This window comes from Sebastes umbrosus, chromosome 14, assembly GCF_015220745.1.
Source record: "Sebastes umbrosus isolate fSebUmb1 chromosome 14, fSebUmb1.pri, whole genome shotgun sequence".
Taxonomy (NCBI): Eukaryota; Metazoa; Chordata; class Actinopteri; order Perciformes; family Sebastidae; genus Sebastes; species Sebastes umbrosus.
The window spans coordinates 2,858,121-2,877,512 of record NC_051282.1 but is presented as its reverse complement, the minus strand read 5'-3'; the positions used below and the strand labels follow the sequence as shown (position 1 = coordinate 2,877,512).

Below are 19,392 nucleotides of genomic sequence, written 5' to 3'. Positions count from 1 at the left end.
GCCTCAGCCTCCCGACCGCGGCCGGAGGGAACAGGGGAGAGTCTGAGTCTGAATGGGGTAGCCACAGGCGAGCGCGCATGGGACACCGACCCGCAATGATTTGTAAGAAGTTACAAACAGTCCCTTTAAACGTAAAAATGTGCTGCTTTTCTCTGTCAACTGGAGATGTATCTGAGGATTTATGGATGGATGGATGTTGGACTAACGGTGGCGTATAGGTGTTAAGTTGGAGGCGTTACTGTTGACCATGTTACAGCGCCCTGCTACCCTGTATGTGGTTATTTTATGCTGGACATGATTAGAACAGAGGAACGGCTTGTACAACGCCTGGAACACAAACTTGGGTCGGGGTCAAATTTTGTACTCTTTGGTGACATTTCAATTCATTCAGTCACATCATCATGCTGAGTAGGCGGACTTCTCCAACAGGCTGCTGCTTGGCCCGGCTATACGAGGCCGGGTGATGAAAAGCCTTCATCTCTCTCTTGTATGAAACACATGTGGACTGTTTATTGAGCGTACCATCAGACCCTCGCTCATTCACCAGATCCGTTACGATAGAGCCACCACACCACTAGAGCTGCTGCTGCTTCACCCACAGAGGAGGAACGGAGGAGAGCTGCAGCACGGGGGAGGACTTGTACAGTTACTAACGGACTACTACACATCATACTGCTGCTGACTGCTCTGGCTGGAGGGCAGTAGCGGTGGTGGTGGTGGAGGTGGAGGTGGTGGTGGAGGAGGGGCTGCTTCTTCTGAAGCAGGGGGTGGCGGAGGTACTGCGGCCGCGTTAGGGTTAGCCGCGCTGGAGTTGGCTTCCTGAGCCGCCGGGGGGTCGGGGGCTGCTGCTGCTGCTGCTGCTCCGGGGTTGCTGTCTGAGGAGGGGGGGGGCATGCTGTTGCTGCTGTCGTCGCTGGGGGCGCAGCTGCTGTTGGGAGTGCTGGTCTCCCTGGCTGCCTCGGGTGGAGGGGTCGCTTTATCGGAAGAGGGGGGGTCAGACGGAGGAGGCGGAGCAGGCTGGGGGTCTGAGGAGGGCTCCGCAGACGGCGCCTCATCTGGGGAGACGGAGACAGAAATGCTTTAGTTAAAATACTTGATTTGAACACTTTGATTTAAAAACTGAGAGCAAACTCAGCACTCTGGGCTCGAGCACCGCTCTAGTGGATACTGGACTTCCTCACAAACAGACCCCGGTCACTCCGTAGACCCCCCAACCCTACCCGCTGTTAAACCCACGACTGCAACCCGTGACATGGAGAGAACTTGTGAAGTTTGTAGACGTGAGAGGAAATCAACAAGCTTGCAGAGTGGTGCTCGGAGAACAACATGACTTTAGGGAAAAAGGAGGTGAAGACACACACTAGGGATGTCAATAATTAACCCTTTAACCGTTAAACAAGATTAATCATTTTAACTGATTAACGCTATCGGTTAAAACGGTTAAAAGAAATGTTAATAATTAACTCAAAAGCTGAGCGGCTCAGAGGAGCGGCTCGTCACTTTAAGGAGAAAAGCTGGTCCACCTTAACAGCCCATGAGCGGAGCGGAGGAGTTGTAGTTTGGTAGCATTTATTCACCGACAAATAAACTGTACACACACTGCTACACCTACGTTCACAGCTAGAACGCCACCAACAACCTCACACTCACCACCAACACACACACACGGTCTGTTAGAAACTCACTAAAGTTACTCAGACTACGTGTGCGGCGGCGAGCACGAAGCCTCCAGCAATGCTAGAGCTGCTAACGTAGCACAAATACACACACTGTTTGTTGGCCATTCGCAAAAGTTCCGCCGGGCAGACACACAGCTGACAACCTGCTAAACTAAACTAAATGTGCGGTGGAGACTTTTACTGGGAAAGTGGCTGCATGTCCGCGACACTACACGCAGCATCGTAGCTGCTAAGTTAACGCTCCCGGACGGTGAACTGGAGACTCCCGTCAACCAATATCTGTTGTGCTCCTGCAGCTGGTACACCGCTGCAGGCGAGGCACAAATCTTGTCAGTTAACGGTTAATAATCGGTTAACGAGGGTCGGTTATCGGTTAAGATTTTTTTTCAAAATGAGCATCCCTAAAGTGAACCGTTTTAGATTCCTGGGAATCAGCATCCCAAAGAATCCGACAACTTCACCTCACACTTCCACCCTGGTTAAGGAAAGTTAAAGAAGGATCTCACCGCTGGAAAGAGGGTGTTTCATAAAACTAAGATGTCTATGAAGTAGAAAGGCGCACATAGTTTTTGAAAGTGGTGCAACGTGAAAGAGAAAACAGAGAAAAGGGAGCTGTGGTATTCTCTTTTGCTAAGAAGGTAGAAAACCTACAACACCCACAATGCACCGGGCTCACTGCAGCCACTGAGTCTTTTAGCAACTTTATAAATATCACATGGAAATCAAGCCAAATGTGAGCATGACTGCCTGACCCCTGCTAAAGTAGGAACAAAGTTTTACCCTTTAGGAAAAATTTCAGAAATTTTGGGCACCGTGGATGAACCATCTCAGCTGGCCCCTTTACAGACGTATTAAGACGGCTTTCATCCATATCTACAGGAACATCTGCCTTCTGCCTAGGTTGACCAGTGGGAGTTCTGATTGCTGTGTAGGTACCTGTCTCCATTGGGGTGGGCTTGTCCTCCTCCTTGGTCCCTGAGGGGGGGTTAGCTGTGCTGCTAGCATTAGCACTGCTCTGCTCTGCAGCTTTGTTTCCGGCAGCCTCCTGTTGTTGCTGTTGCTGTTGCTGCTGCTGCTGTTGTTGTTGTTGTTGTTGAGCCTGTTGAGCAGCTTTCTCCGCCTGCTCTGCTGCCTCACGCTCCCTCTCCTCCGCCCGCCGCCTGGCCGCCTCTTCGGCAGCGGCCATCTCTGCTGCTAGCTTCTCCATGTCCACCTCCACCTTCTGACTGCACAACTGGAGACAAGAGGGGAACACTAGTAAAACGATGGCTTCAACAAAACTCTATTCTCCATTTACAAAAGTAAGCTTAAGATGTCAGCTGATTGAATGCAAAGGACAAATCAGAAGAAATAAAGTGAGGTGAATACGTGCGTCAGTACAGATGCTCCTTTTGTCTTTTATAAATCAGAACACCTCAGCCTTGCCTCTCACTCAGCTGTCTCTAGGTAAAAAAAAAAAAAGTGCTGCTGTACCCGCTTCAGTTCAGTGTTGAAGGAGTCAGTGGTCTCCAGGAAGCGTCTTTTCTTATCTTGGTGGCGATCCTCGATCTGCAGAAGTTCTGCCTCCAGCTTCCTCTGAAACACAAAAGAGGCCGAGTGTGTGTGACTCTGAGGTGCTCATCATGTGCACAGGACAACATTCTCCAACATGCTTTTTTAGAAGGAAATAAAAAGCCACTGAACTCCTCTCAGCTCACATATTCTCTGGGCCCCCCAATGGCAGAGGATATGTTCGTTCAACCCTACCTGGTGCACCATGAGAGACTGGACCTGCCTCTTAAGGACCTGCATGCGGGCCGTGGTGACCACCGAGCGGACATCAGGCACCACGATCTCACTGAGGATGTCGCTGATGAGCCGGTGGTTCCTCTGGAAGCGAGCGGCTGCCGTGTGCTTCACTGAAAAACCGTCATCGTAGTCTGGACGGAGGAAAAAAGAGGACACTGAGCTGACCGCCATGAGAGGAGCAGGTTAACTGCACACACACACACACACACGCTTTGCAGATGTCCATCCTAAAATTACCTTCAAACCATTTTGTATGTTTAAAGCACAAAGAATCCCACTGAAAGGGCTTTTCAGACGGGGAGCGATTGAACGATTGCAGCTCGTAATTCATTTTCAATGAGAGGCGAGAGGCGCAGAAGATCTGACAGGATGGAGCGATAAGCGGGCGTAATCCCATGAAACTGTCGCGATTGTGCTCGTCTCACGCACACCCGCTGCCAGAGTTGAATTGACTTTAACTTGTTTCCTTACACCTCGTGATGTGAAGTGCAAATCAGTAGAAGAGAGATGGATTCTTGTTGTTTGTTGAGTTCCCTGAAACCTAAAACTATTTTCGGGACACAAACAGGAGGGCTTTCACGCGGCAGAGCATCGGCGCCAGACTGGATGTGTCAGGTAATGTTATGTGTAATGTTATGTGTAGTTTTGACGACAATGCTTTAGCTAACTTTAGCTATCGACAGTAACAGTCTGTGGTTGGCATTGAAGACTAGGAATGCCGCTGTGGCCCTGTTCACACCTGGTATTAACATGCGTCCTCAGTGATCGGACCACAAGTGGAGAGCTCTAAGTGCAGGTGTGAACACACTCGAGACGCATTGAGATCGGATCATTCAGAGGTGGTCTGGGTCACATGTGACCACATTCTTTTAGCAGTGTGTAGTGAATGTGTCCTGGGCCACATTAAGGACCGCCTATCAACTGATCCGCGTGTCTCAGGTGAATAGACAGGCAGACGCGAGTGCTCGTCTGCCTCACGGCATGGAAATGGCCTCTGTGCTCTACTGTTTTCTGTCGGTACAACTGTATTATATTAAAATATATCTTGTTTATTGACTACATATCTACAGACTATTAGACTAGGAACAGGAAGTGCATTATTATCATACTGTCGGAGATGTGTCTGTGTTTTTGTTCCGTTGCTTTGCTCTGAGCTGACACCCGACCGACTGTCTCTCTCCTCCCCGGCTCTCTGAAGCTCTGTACCCCCGTTATCTGGCGGCGCGGATGTCGCGGAGGTCGCCGGGGACCGCCGGTACAATAACCTTTTATTTTGATGTTATAAAAATGTACCCAAATTCACGAATATGTAGGATATTACTACTGACACTCATATAATACGACGTCACAACGGCTGCTGTATTAACCGTGTGTTTACTGCATGTTTATTTGCATATAGAGCGGGGAAGTGAGATCGGATCACAAGTGGCCACTGAAGACGCATGTGGAGACGCATTCTAATACCAGGTGTGAACAGACTTACTTAAAGCTGGTCACTTGTGATCCGATCACTGAGGACAGATGTTAATACCAGGTCTGAACAGGGTCATGTGTCAACAAATGGGCCTGTGATTATGGATATATGAGACACCACACAGTTGTACCTGCAGGGCAGGGATACATACACTAGTGCACAGCGGCACATTTCCATGGTTGTTACGCATAGCGTCTGACGTTTACTCGCAGAGCGCTTGTGTGTCTGTCTGTGTATTCCCATGAGGAGCGCGGTCAGACCCCGCGGATCCAAGCGAGTACGCAGGCGGAGTGTCGCTCCCCATCTGACGAGATCTTCAAACATTGCTTTCACTGCTTTGTAGCACCACACATTCTCATTATAAATGCACTGGCTTTCACATATATATATTCATGTTTTCAAGCTATTGTCAAACATCTTTGATATCTCGACTGATACACTTTTTAAATGATTTTCAAACATCCATATCTAAAACTTACCATCAGGGTCTTCAGCGGGCTGAATGCTCATGTACGGCTCTCCTTTGTCCATACGGCTCTGCCTCTGTCTGCTCTCCTCCTCCATCGCGGCCTCGGCCCGGTTCTTAGCGTTGACGTAGGCCAGGTAGGCGGGCGAGTTGTGGTAGGCCTTCAACGAGTCGTTATATTCAATCTGAGATGGAGAGAGAGAAAAAGCAAATAAGCTGAGCAGGATAATAGGACTGCCTGTCTGGTCCTATAGGCCATCAATCATTTCTGTTAAAAACACATTTGTTATTAAGTTCACAGACTTTTACTGTTAAATGTCTTGTTAGCAATTAAAGGGACATTCCACCCAATACCTATACGCATCAAAGCCTCATCCCTTATAGTCTACTTTGAAGCTTTTTTCCTGAGGGTGGTGGCTGTGACAGAGAGAACGAGCGTGACGTGTGAGTGAAGGCAGGCAGAGGAGGAGAGACTCCGGCCCTTGAGACCAAAGCTACGGTCTCCACCTCGTCCTCCGTATGCTGTTGACTTGTCATTTGAATACTAAAATGTATTTAAGTAATCCACAGTATCTGCAGATCTGTCCTTCCCACCGACACAATTTTCTGAGACGTATGGACAACAGAATTGTGCAAAGTGTACACAAGTAAAAAAAAAATACTGCAAAGTACACAGTACCGTGCGGCCGTAATTAGGACACTCGCGGCGGCTCACCTTCTCAGCTTCGTACTCGTTCAGGTAGTCCTGTTTCTCCTCATCGGTCAGGTCTCTCCACATCCCTCCGATAATCTTTCCAATCTCCCACAGCTTCAGGTCCGGGTTGGATGCCTTCACTTGGTCCCATACCTTGCATTTGCGCACACAAACGCAAGACGCAAACACACCATGCACCATCAGGAGCATCGCCCCACACGCACACGCACACAAACACACACACAAATAACACATGGTCACAATAGGGCTACTGCAGTTGAGGCTAAGTTAGGTTGCTATAAGAGAGTGAAGGAAATAAAGGAGGAAAAGTGCCAAAGAAAGAAGAAATTAGCTCCAAAATGATCAATCTATTGGACAGAATTATTAACTTACATAAGATAAAGCACGTTTTGCAATGGAATGGGATGAAATATATCTAAAGACAGAATCTCCCGTTTTATATGAACATGAACGTTTAGAGTAGATTTTGTCTTTATGGCATATTCAATGTTAAAATTTCAGCTGTAAAAACTAGAGAAGCAGCGAAGCGACAAGCACAAAGGGGGAAACGAAGGCAGGAGCAGATCATGCTGGCAGAAAGACACACAAGGAGATGTAAGTTCTCTTTATAGTTATAGACAAACGTAGGAGGCTACTGGAAGACAACGGCATAACAAGAGTGGAGAGTCTCCACACTGGGTGGTTGAGGTGGTGGTGAAGGCGTCATGGCTTGGCTGTTTCCCACCCTAAAACCCCTGCAACGTTTCAGGGGATGGGAGGACAAGCAGTAAAAGCAGACACCGTGGATGGGTGTCTTACCTTCCTGCTTACCTTCCGGCTGTACCGCATGTAAGGCATCAGTGGCTTGTCTGGAGGTTTGGGAGGCTTTGGGACGGTGATGCCCGTGGAGTTCTGTGGAGGGGAAAGCAGAGAAAGAGAGACAAGGGAGGGGGGGGGGGCAAAGAAGTGTCAACGAGGAGATGGGAGGGATGTAGATGAACGAGAAACATAAAAAAGGGACAAAGGTTTAGAGAGAGGAGAGAAAAAAAAAGAAAAAAAAAACATCAGCTGTTTATGGTCTGTTCATGCCGAGGCTTGTGTGAAGGCAAATTAAGAGGTGTACATGTAAACATGACGATACATAACTACAGCAGGATTAAATGCATTCACGATGCATGTTGCATGGCTAGAAGTGGTTCTAAAAACTATTACAAAAAGGGGAAACGGTGTTGGTTTCTATTTAGGGGGTTGGCTGAATGCCAGGCAGCCAGACAACAAGCCATGTGAGCTTTGGGAGCTGAAACACCACCAACTTAAATCAGGCATCTAATTCCTTTTGGCCATTCCTGTTCACATTTCCACTGCATCTGAAAAAACGGGAAGACGAGGCAAATTATATCCACCCGACTGGCCAAAAGTAGGCTAACCGAGAGCTGTATGGCAGCGTCCCATAAAAAAAAAGGTATATTCAGTCGTACCAAACGAGAGACAGCAGATATTCATTAAAGGGGACATATCGTGCTCATTTTCAGGTTCATATATTTGTATTTTGGGTTTTTACTAGAACACGTTTACATACTTTAATGTTTAAAAAAAAACTCTATTTTCCTAATGCTGTCTGCTTGAATATACCCGTATATACCCTCTGTTTGAAACACTCCGTTTTAGTACATTTCAATGGAATTGCGTTGCTAGGCAACAGCTTGGGTCCATGTTTACATCCTGTCAGCTGATGTCATTCACATACACTGCAACGGGAAATAAATTGGGACACATTTAGAATGTTTATGTTTAAAACTTTGAAATGGTCTAAATATTGAATATTTGGGACATCACAAATGGACAGAAATCCTGACGGCTTATTTCAAATGCAGAGTTTTTGAATATGGGCTGTGTGTATTTATCTGTGGATTGAGCGTTTTGATACTCTTACAGTATTTATAAAGAACTTAAACCTGCTTTATAATATAAAAGCCATGAAAATGTCACTTTTTATAATTTGGGACCTTTAAGTTCTGGCCTGTAATACCCAGGAACTCATAGGCAATGCATGAAAATGACTTGCTTTCAGTCTAAAATAGGCCAGAAAGTCAAACTGCCGTGACTGTCACTCTATATTTAATTTTTTTTATGATGGGACAGTTGTGCACGAGTCTAAAAAGGGGGTAACTGTTCTTTCAGAGGTGGTCTGGGCCACATGTGACCACATTCTTTTAGCAGTGTGTAGTGAATGTGTCCTGGGCCACATTAAGGGCCGCCTATCAACTGATCCGCGTGTCTCAGGTGAATAGACAGGCAGACACGAGTGCCAGCACCCATTGTTTACTACGAAAGCCTACAAAACGAAACGGTGGCATTGAGTCGGACACACCGCTGTCCTATTCCCCAGCGGCTACATGCACCAGTTCTCCAGCACTTGAGAGGGAACTGTCAAACTAATTACAGAGTACGCTTTATATGAAAAGTGTCTTGAGAGAACTTCTGTTATGAACACGGGGCTGAGGCGGCGCTTTAAAAGGTTGCGCACGGTGACGAGATAGTTTGATTTGGCCAGTTTTCTTTTATCCTGACAAATGTACATATTTTTTTGTTTTAGATTTTTAATGTTCGATCTTCATGATTGGTGAGGGGTCTTGCTATGACTTGTAGAGAACATTAGTTATTGTCTGACAGATTAATTTTTGAACCCGAGAATGCAGCAACACATTAAGATAGGGGGTATCATTTTGCCTCTAGTACCTCACAAGTAAAAACACACTAAAAGACATTCATAAACTGAAAAATAGAAAACATATAGCCTACTATTACTGTCCTGTGTTCTCATACAGCGTTTCAAGCTTAAAAACTAGACAGGTAAACAGGTAAATCATCAATCACAAGGACTGATTAGGTTTTCCCCAGTAATTTACATTTACACGGTTGTTTTTACTCGTTAACTGAATGATAGTAAATATGTTTGGTGGAGGAGACGTCAGTATTATACAGCCTGCATTGAAAAGTCTAATTGAGTCAGAATTATGTTTAATGCGGTTGAAAACGTTCTTATACTTTCATTTCCACTGTCCAAAAAATGTAACCCTAAATTATGTTTCTGGTATAATGGCAAAAAACACTAATTTGTTGAGAAACTAAATTAAACTACTAACTACAGCTAACTTAGCAGCTAGGGATGTTAATAATTAACCGTTTAACTGTTAACTGACGTTAAGAACTTTAACCGATTTACGCTATCGGATAAAACAGTTAAAAGAAATATTAATAATGAATCAAAAAGCTGAGACACTCAGAGAAGCGGCTCGTCTCTTTAAGGAGAAAAGCTGGTCCACCTTAAGGGCCCACCTTAAGCGGCGGAGCCGGAGTTGCAAGATACAGGAAGTTGGCTCCGGTCTATGGCTCGCTTGAGCGGAGCGAGTTGTAGCCTCGTAGCATTTATTCACCGACAAAGAAACTGTACACACACTGTCTGCTACTCCTACGTTCACAGCTAGAACACCACCAACAAACCCACACTCCCCGCCGCCACACACATACGGTCTGTCGTACACTCGCAAAAGTTACGCCACAATGACAGAGCGGCGGCGATCACGAAGCTACCAGCAGAGCTACAGATTAAATGTGTGGTGGAGACTTTTACTGGGAAAGTGGCTGCATGTCCGCGACACTACACGCAGCACCGTGGGTTCTAGTAGCTCTCCTGATGGTGAACTGGGGACTCAGTTGTCTGTTGTCCTCATACACTGCAGCTGGCGCACCGCTGCATGCGAGACACAAATCTTGTCGGTTAACGGTTAATAATCAGTTAACGTGGGTCGGTTATTGGTTAAGAATTTTTTCAAAATTAGCATCCCTATTAGCAGCCTAATACTAGTTTAGGTAGTATTTACCACAGGTTGTGGATACGCACTGAGCCCAACTGTGGCATATTGCACTATATGAACAGGAAAAAGATGGTGACCGTTTTAAAAAGAAAACCGTGGGAGCCGTAAATGAGCTGCTTATAAAACTGAACACAACTTTTTTCTCACCGCCACCTCGATTTTGTCTGTTCAAAGATTTTACTGATCGTCTATTCACATCTTATTTCCTTCCTTAGCACCACCTTCTAAACCTTTTTGAGGCTCCTTTCTTTCTACTTGTCCCATATCTGTGCCCCTATATTTAGCCCAAGACAGTTTCTTACTACCCTCCCTCTTATCCTGCACCATCCCCTTCTTCCGGTTGTTTTTCCAAATCCCTCCATCAATTCATTACCCTGCTGGAGCCTCCGGAGCTCCCTCCCAGCCGGAGATTGTTGTAGGCCAGATGGCTGTAAGGGTTGTAGCCCACAAACCCTGGGGTGGTAGGCAATTGCTGATGGAAGACAAATGAGACAAAACACGAATGAGAAATGGTTTACAAACAAGAGGAGGTAGAGGGATCAACATAAATAAGTGAAAAGGGGGGAAAACGTGAAAATATATGCGTATTGTTTTCCTTGGTTTGTTTTTCATGATGTCATCATGCGAGGCAAAAAAGGCAACTGGCTTGCCAGGCTGGCAATCTGAATGTGAGCGTTGCATGTAAATCAGGACCCTGCGACAAGCTCACATCACCCCCCCAAGTTGCATTTAATTAGCCATTTGACCGCAACATTGCATTTCAACTTTAAACAGTGCCGTGGCCTGATACTGGAAGTTGTTGACGCTATAACTGTATACATATGTGCTAAACTCTGACATTTGGTGCAGAAAAGCCTCAAGATCTTAAATCAGATTTACTTCGTAAAAGCGCATGAGGCACATTGATCCCTTCTGTGCAAGACCTTAAATAAGTGGTGGTATGACAGTAAAAAGCAGGAGTGAGAGCGATGATGGAGAGCTGAATAACTCTGTGGCAACCTCTGTGTGTTCAGATAGAGAGAAAGGAATTAAATGAAAGCAATATCAAAAAGGCAGAGGGAGTAAGACTGCAAAAAAGAAAGATAAAAGTGAACCCAAAAGAGTGTACTGAGCTAAAATGGCCCTTTGGCCACTAAACAGTAAAATGCTGAGACCGGTTGGACACTTACTGCTGCAGGGGCAGGGGGAGGGGGAGGGGCGTAGGATGGTCGTTCTGTGTGAGAAAGAAGAGAAAAAAAAGAACCGTTAGTCGGCTATTACCACAACCTGCTGTGTGTATTGGCTATGGTTTATATATATATATATATATATATATATATATATATATATATATAAAATGTCCCTTCATAGTACTGCTATACAGTGAACACTAAACGTTGATGATTCAATCATGGCAGGTCAAACCCTTTACAAACTTGTCTTGTTTCAAAATGACCCAACTGCAAACCTAACTATTTATTTATTTATTAAACATAAAGAGGGCTAATAGCAAATGAGGACAAAGCGACATGGGCAGTTTACTAAGACCAAGGACTATTGAAAGAGGCTGGGTCACACATAATATCTTTAGGTACAACACATGCACTGTAAAACCTGGTCTCCACTCGTCGAAACTGAGCTAATTGCAACGCATGACCGCAGCTCCAGTTACACTGCGCATGTGTTATACCCCAGAGCTCAAAACCATGTCCCAGCCTCTTTCAATGGGCCTTGACTAAGACCAGGAAGTACGCTATATTTCTTTGACTGTGTGTGAATAGGGTGTCTTGTGGCTGTATTCGAAACCACATACTGGTAGTACGTACTGATTTGGCCAAAATGTAGCATTAAGTATGCAGTATGCCAACAAAAGCAAAATCTACAGTATGCCAAAAATACCGGATGTCGTACTGATTTGGAAGAAATCTCCAGTATGCATCGGACCAGTCTACCTCGCTTACTGTATCCCACAATGCAGAGCTCTGGACCGCTACAGGCTACGGTTACGACAACAACCAAAAACGGCTTTTTTTTTTTTTACATTTTTCGTAGCTATTTCATCACTAAATTCAATTTTGAAACGCTTTGAGGCGAGAAATCAACGGCGTAGATTTTGAATATTGACAGTTTTACAGTATTAGATGGCGATTCGAACATTTGCTCCACTGTTTTCGGAGTTTAGAAGCTCCACAAACTGCAGTCACAGCAAGCTATAGTGCCTGCCGGGGTCGATACCTCTCCAGCCGGACAGTCACTCTCACAGACCGCTATGAGCTGGCAGGAGCTCTCTGTAGAGACCGGTCTTGTAAACGAAAGGCTTTTATTTCCTTGTTGACGGATAGTTTTGTTAAAATATCACAACGCACATGTTCATTATAAATAAACGGGAACCTGTGTTTATCTGACTTTTAAATTGAAAAGCTCCACAAGCGCGGGCGGGAAGGGAAAGAGCATCCTCTGACGGGGCAGAGAGATACCTGCTGAGACAACATGACCCTTTTAACATTACTCTAATATCTGGAGGGAGATCACTGTTTTGTTTCTGTAACTGAAAAAGCAGTTTGAGTAAATTTTGTGGATCAATATTTTATATTTCCCGTCTCCCCTCGTTGATGATCCTGTTTGTCCTACTTCACTATGAACTTGTAGAATAAATAATATAAACCTGCAGTATCTTATAAAGTAAACAAAGAGAACATAAATCAACTAAATCGAAGTTGTATTTTTCGATAATATTACAATAGTGGTACGTTTTTTTGTCCAGTGCTTTAAGAGCTGGTTTAAAGGCTAAAGCCTGGTCTAGCATACTGCTAAATACATCACTTTAACTGTCGCATACTGCATACTACTCAGGAACGCAGTATACAGTATACAGTATACGGTATATAGTATACACACATTACAGATGATGTGTTCAAAGGCACTAAAACAAGACTGTTGCTCTACTTTAGGCTATTATAAGAAGACTGGAGTAGCTGCTCTGCAGGAAGGCTGCACTGAGGCCGTGACTAATATTGTATTTCTTATAAATCTACAAAAAACATATACAGTAATAATGTTGAGTTTTTATTTGAAATAATTCTACATAGATACATTTGCCACTTCGTGCAATCTCTTCTCTTGAATTGTGATTTATTCAATCATTCATTTATTTATACACAAGAGCTATGATAGTGTTTACTATTCACTACTTACAGATCCATCACATAATATGCTGCCTGCTCTAATAACAGGAACACCACCAATGAAGTGATCTTTGTTTTTCTTCGTACAGTATTAACAACGTGTGTGTGTGTGTGTTTACTCACTTGACATGGTGGCTGGAGACGAGGCTAAGCAGAGGACGCTGTTTTCATACTGGTTAACCTGGAGAAAGGAAAAAGAGATCAATCAGCCATACAAATTAAACTAACTACAACCAGTCCGCTATCACAGTTGCTAGTTTGGTAGCCAAAGTAGCAAAAAGACATCCGGTAAATGACTTTAAATGACCGACTAAAACGACGAATGATAACAATGGCTGACGGGACTAAAGAAGCTAACTAGCGCTAGCTGACCGCAAGGCCTAAGGAAAGGAGGCTGGGTCACGCGTCATACCTCCAGGGGTATTGCACATGCGCTGTAGAATCTGGCCTGCACTCGTCGAAATTGAGCCAATCGCAACGCAGCTTGAAATACATTGCGCATGCGTCATACCCCCCACACCCATGTATGTTCTATCCTCCTTCTATAGGCCGTGGCGCACCGGCTCGGCCTCCTAGCCGACCCTGCTCACACAAAGACACCATCTGTCCCAAAATAATGTTGAAGAATATCATTCAGTCAATGCGTTTAGGAGCAGCTTCGTCTCACAAATAGAAAACACACAAAACATGCGTTCGTGCAGACCGATTGGCACTTGAGGAGCGTGCACCGTGAGCGATCTGCTGCTGAGGCTAATGAACAACACAAAGTCCCGCTGCCGGTAACAGCTACCGGCTAACAGCTAACGGTAACGGTAGACGGAGGGAAGGAGCTACCGGTAACCTGACTAGCTGAGTTATCTAGTGGTAAAACAAATAGCCTACATTTTAAGTCGTTTTGAAACCGAAGTTACTAAAGTTCCAGTAACGTGCTGTAAGCAGCGTAGAGAGAGAGACTCACTCAGTCGTCCTTTGTTCCCCCTCGCTCTCTCTCTCTCTGCAGGTCTGTCTGCTTCCGCCTTTCACACACAAACCGGAAGTGCTATATTAGTTGGGCGGAAACGATGTTTTCAGATGAAAAGGCCAAATACACAGCTGCTGCACTGTTACTACCAATAAATACAGCAATACTAATAATACCAGGTTCCTAAATCAGCAATACTCCAAATTAAGAAACCTTTTTTATTTGTTTTACTTGTGTTCATTGAGAAAATTAATACAAACAAACAAGGCCTCTTTACATCATGAGCAAGATCACAATCAAATCAAACACAAGAAGTAGATTAAAATAAAAAATAAAATAAATAAAAATCAAACATAAAAAACAGGGCTATCTCAAAGTTACTTAAAGGGACGGTTTGTAACTTTTTAAGCGTATAAATTTAGCGGGTCGGCACACATGCGCGTTCACATATGCGCGCTCGCGTGTGGCCGGAGCCTCGTCTCCGCTGCCTGCTCTCCTTCACTCTGACAGCGCGCGCGTCCTCCACCTCTAGACGTGAACGCGCGTTCACTACACACTGCAGAAGAGTTAGTAGCTCTGAGAATATCTAGTGAATGCACAGGGGACGTTTGTGCAGAAATAAATGCTGCAGCTCCTCCAGACCAACAGAGCTTTCCCATGTCTTGTGAAGTGACGGAGCTCTTCAGAGAGTTACGTTGTCTTCTCGTTATCGACCGGGTGCCGGTGTCTCCTCTGCTCTCTCCGGCTGCAGGCGGAGAGAGCAGGGAGACATGCTGCAGAGCCCCGCTGCTTCAGCCTGCACTTAGGCAGGAAAAGCCAACACTAGGATCAGATCTAAATCATGTTCATGGAGAGACTTTCGTCTGGTCAGCTAACATTACTGCCAAGCAGCTGAAATATAGAGTGATATTGTGCTTTTAGCTGACGTGTGTCGCCTCACTGTTTTGAGCGACGCTCGTTCAGGTATATTTAGAGCGAGCAAGCGCTAGCCCGACGCTGACTTTCGTTGATTTCACGGCCACAGGTGTCGCTGTTAACAAGCATTTCTGAAAGTTACAAATAGTCCCTTTAAAGCCATAAAGTAATGAAAACAACAAGAGTGTTCTTGTCTTTAGTGATTTACTTTAGAGTTAGGGTTAGTCATTCTTCTTATGGTTCAAACCGGACTTAGTCGTAAAGTATCTACATTCATGTATCAAACCTTCTCCAGTAGCAACACAATATTGAGAACACAGTCCAAGTTCCTGTTTTCAACACAAACACCACGCTTAACAAACAACTCAGTCTACCTGGACTGGAACCAGCTCTGCACAATCCCTCCAGACAGACTGCACCGATTCACAGTGAAAAACACACATTCCAAACTTCACATTCACAAACAAAGTTCACGTTCACAAAATACACAGTTATTCACCTCAAAATGAAATCTCAATCTTAAGAATTCATTCATTGGGTAAATCTCATTTAGGATTTTGAGGTTCACCTCTTTTACCTTCGGAGGAAGTGGAAATATCTAATATATATATATATTTTTTCTGATTTTCTCAACCTCTTGAATTCCAAACTATTTAAGAACACATTTTCTTCTTACTGGGTTAGGGTTAATTTCCTTTAATAGAAGGTTTCTAACAACTGTTGGTACATTTATTGTAACAAAAGTCAATTCCTTTGATGCATGGGCGGCCATGACCGGATGTAATCCTTGAATGCAGGCGTGACGATAGACAAGACGAGCGGCCCCGGCCAGCCAATCTGACATAAGTTGAGTCGGCTAGACCCGCCCTCTCAGGCAGCCCAACACACAAATAGAAATAATACAAATTCTCTGATTTTTTATTTTCCATTTTCCAATCTAACATTCCACAAATATAAAATTAGAAAAACTACTCCAAAAATGATTATACAATGTAATTATACAATGATCTGACAAACGAAAAATACAGTTCAATAAAATTGAATTAAGTTTTCCATTTTTCATTTTTTAGATGGAAAATTGAACTGATTAGCATGACATAGACCGCCCATGTCCAATTTACAAACGGGTGGGTACAGGATTGTCGGATCTACAAGCCAAATGCCAACTACACAATCAGCCGAACAAATATAAGCTACCTAATGTTATGCTAACTGAATGCTAACAAAACGTCAGCTATTCTTGCATAATGAAACCCACAACATTAGCCACCTTTGTGCCGGACTGTATACTATATATACTACATTTAGTCCTTTGAATCTTATTCACTGTGTAGGGTTTTGTGTTAGTTCAGCAGTTATTTTGACACTTGCAGTAAATAGCCAGCAGATGGCCGTCTTACCCTTTACCCTTCAAAATATGTTGTAAAGTTTGCTGATGTCACATTCCCATTCCCGAAAGCTCTCCAAACAGAGGCCTATTGAAAGAGGCTGGGACATGGTTTAGAGCTCTGGGGGTATGACACAAGCACAGTGTAACTGGACCGTCAAAGTGATTTATGGCATGTCATGCTGTTAATGAAGGCTAATAATAATAATTGAATGTCAAGCAATTAGAGACACAAATAACATTTGTTGTTCATTTATATTTTATTGCATGTTAGTTGATACACGTTTGAGTTAGTCTCAGGTTACTGGTGCGTCTGCATTGAACGTGGCTGTGGGAGGAGAGTTTTGCTCTCTTTGGACTCAAAACAGGAAGTTCAACAAGACATGCCAGTGTCCCACGTCTGAATGTGCACCAGAACGCAACACAGTGTAGTCGGGACCTGCAGACCGTTCATAGGTCACACAAATTCTAACAAAAAAATACCATATCTGGGGTCTCATTTATAAAACAGTGCGTAGGATCCACATTAAATGTTTGCGTACATACAAACATTATATTATTAAAATATTCTGATTTATAGAACCGTACGTGCGCCTGCCAGTGCGCAATTTCCTTTTATAAATCCCAAACCAACTTGGAAATGTGCGCAAGTGGATCAGCCTCATATCTCGCCCACTACACGCCCACATTCAACCGTAAATGGTCGATGCAAAGCACCTCATGAATGTTTCTGTGTAGTAATGAGCCTGCTGATCGATGAGTCTTTATGGTGAATCACAGCAACGACTGAGGAAGACACAGAAAAAGGAATTTCTCTGACACAGAGATGGAGGAGCTTGTGGGTGAGCTGGTCCCTGAACACTCGTTCCCTCCTAGATCTTCCAGTCACGCAGTCCTCGCAGTGCCAGTACATCCAACATACAGCATATAATGTTGGAGTGTCAGTGTTAAAGCTTCAGTAGGCAGTATATTTTTGGCATCATTGGGCAAAAATTCCATAATAACCTTTCAGCATATTGTAATTCAAGTGTTCTGAGAGATAACTAGACTTCTGCTCCTCCTCATGACTCTGTTTTCAGGCTTTAGAAAAATCTAGCCCGTGACGGGAGACTTTGACCAATCACAGGTCATTTCAGAGAGAGAGTGTTCCTATTGGCTGTGTTCCGGTCATGTGACCGGAACTTGGCGTTCCTTCACCAGATTTTACAATGGCGGCGACGGCGTCACAATCTTTCTCATTTTACAGCTAAACCGTGCACTACAAGATGATTCTGAAAACATTTGAGGAGAGAAATAGGCATTAATGTAACAGAATATTGATTCATATTGGATCAGTGCTGCCTAGTTTGACCGTTTGGTTGGAGTTCGCGAGTGATTGACAGCCGGCTCTCATAGACAGGAGCTGGACAGCAGACCTCAGATCAGCTCTTACTGCTTGTTTTCCTCCGGTCTGTGAAATCTTGCAGATGCCGTTAGGAGCCGACCGTCACACGCGTCTCAGTGACTGTTTTATAAAAATAACTTTTTTTAAATCATATTTGCTCCAATCTCGCCTACTTCAGCTTTAATCGGCTGCAGTGCTCCACAGCTGAGTGTCTCCGGGGGTGAGAACGAGATGGTGAGAAAACGCTGATGAAATATTGAGCGGAGTTTTGATTTGAGATTTGAGTTTGAGACTTATAGCTTTTACAACTGAAAGGTGCTTATGGAATAGTTATGTCACAAGTAACACTGCTGGTTTGAATGTTTATGATAAAGATTTAATTTCTACAATCTAGCTGCAATTCACCATCTATGTCTCCATAATGTGCGTACGCGTGGGTCAGAGTTTCCACGTTCGCGTTCTCCCATAAAGTTTGTTTTTATAGATCACAACTGTTGCGTGGGAAGTGGCGTACGCACATTTCAGATCTTGTTTTGTGCGTACGCAACGGTTATAGTTGAGACCCCCTGGTCTTGGTTGTGAAAGTTTATTATTGACCTTGAGACTATTTACTACCATTACTTACTACTATTTACTACTAGATTATTTTGTCAAACCAATTATGACCTGTTGGCAAACTGAAATCAATAAGACATTTCAAGGTACAAATGTCAACCCCCATTTTTGTTCAAGTTTAAACATTTCAGATGGAAACACGAGAGCAAAGAAAGTGACCTGTTCTCACTGTTTATTAACACCTGCCTGCGGACAGCAGACACATCAGCCAACAGGGCTAATTATTAATTCATTAATTCATGCATTTATTGTCCCCAAAAAAAAAAAGTATGATGTTGTTAAGCAGGGGTTGTAGTGGATTTAAATATGGTTGTGTAGTGTTAGTCTTTGTATTCAAATACCATTTTAGCAGGTTCAAATCTTTTGTTTAGTGTTCGTTGGGTTAACATGATGCATATTAAACTATAAACTTGACTGCTTTCTCACAATGTATTCATGTTTCCTCATCACTTGACATCACTTTCTCTCTTTTCCTCCATCTTTTTCTTTAAATCTTGAGTCAGTTGCACTCTCTTTACTTTCTCCATGTTTCTCTGTCTCTCGCAAGCTGAGACACTTCGCCTTCCTTCATTTTTAACCCTGCATGACGCAGCGGTTTAACTTGCATAGTGTTAACAGCAATCGTGGTTAAAGAAACAAAACAAAAAAGGTAATGTTGTGATAATAGAGAGGCAAAGTCCCGCCCCCTTGCGATGGAACATAGCTAAGTTAGCTAGCTAGCTAGCGTCAGTGACGTATATTGTGCGAGACTAGAGATTTAGCTCACCGAGCGGTTTCACACAAAACTAAATGATACAATGACAAAACTGAGACTTTCTTGACATGCAAAATCATCTTTTGAATTGACAAACATCATGTGTGTGATTCATGGCGCAATTCAAAGGGGATCAAAAAATTTGTCATACATATTTTTTTCGAAACAAGGTCCCATGGGGTCCACCGGAGCTACGGAGTTTACATTCAAGCTAAACTGGATGGTTAATCTTT

General features: G+C 44.0%; 1 protein-coding gene across 1 annotated transcript; it reads right to left on the bottom strand.

Moving 5' to 3' along the window:
• Nucleotides 1-347: 347 nt before the first annotated feature.
• Nucleotides 348-13,660, bottom strand: LOC119502238 (SWI/SNF-related matrix-associated actin-dependent regulator of chromatin subfamily E member 1-like). The gene is made up of 11 exons (XM_037793084.1): nt 13,556-13,660; nt 13,267-13,324; nt 11,149-11,192; nt 10,353-10,451; nt 6,921-7,013; nt 6,123-6,254; nt 5,421-5,592; nt 3,426-3,598; nt 3,153-3,254; nt 2,616-2,913; nt 348-1,055 (listed from the first exon to the last, which is right to left on the bottom strand). The coding sequence occupies exons 1-11, from the start codon at nt 13,643-13,645 to the stop codon at nt 661-663; spliced, it is 1,656 nt and encodes a 551-aa protein (XP_037649012.1). The 5' UTR covers nt 13,646-13,660; the 3' UTR covers nt 348-660.
• Nucleotides 13,661-19,392: the final 5,732 nt, after the last annotated feature.

Bases quoted from the DNA above. Each gene is read 5' to 3' on its own strand.
- LOC119502238 (XM_037793084.1), bottom strand. From the start codon at position 13,645: ATGCGCAATGTATTTCAAGCTGCGTTGCGATTGGCTCAATTTCGACGA. The intron at 13,325-13,555 runs GTATGACGCGTG...TCCTTTCTCCAG, and splicing joins CATGTGCAATACCCCTGGAG to GTTAACCAGTATGAAAACAG. The intron at 6,255-6,920 runs GTAAGACACCCA...CGCAAATGCAAG, and splicing joins GCCGGAAGGTAAGCAGGAAG to GTATGGGACCAAGTGAAGGC.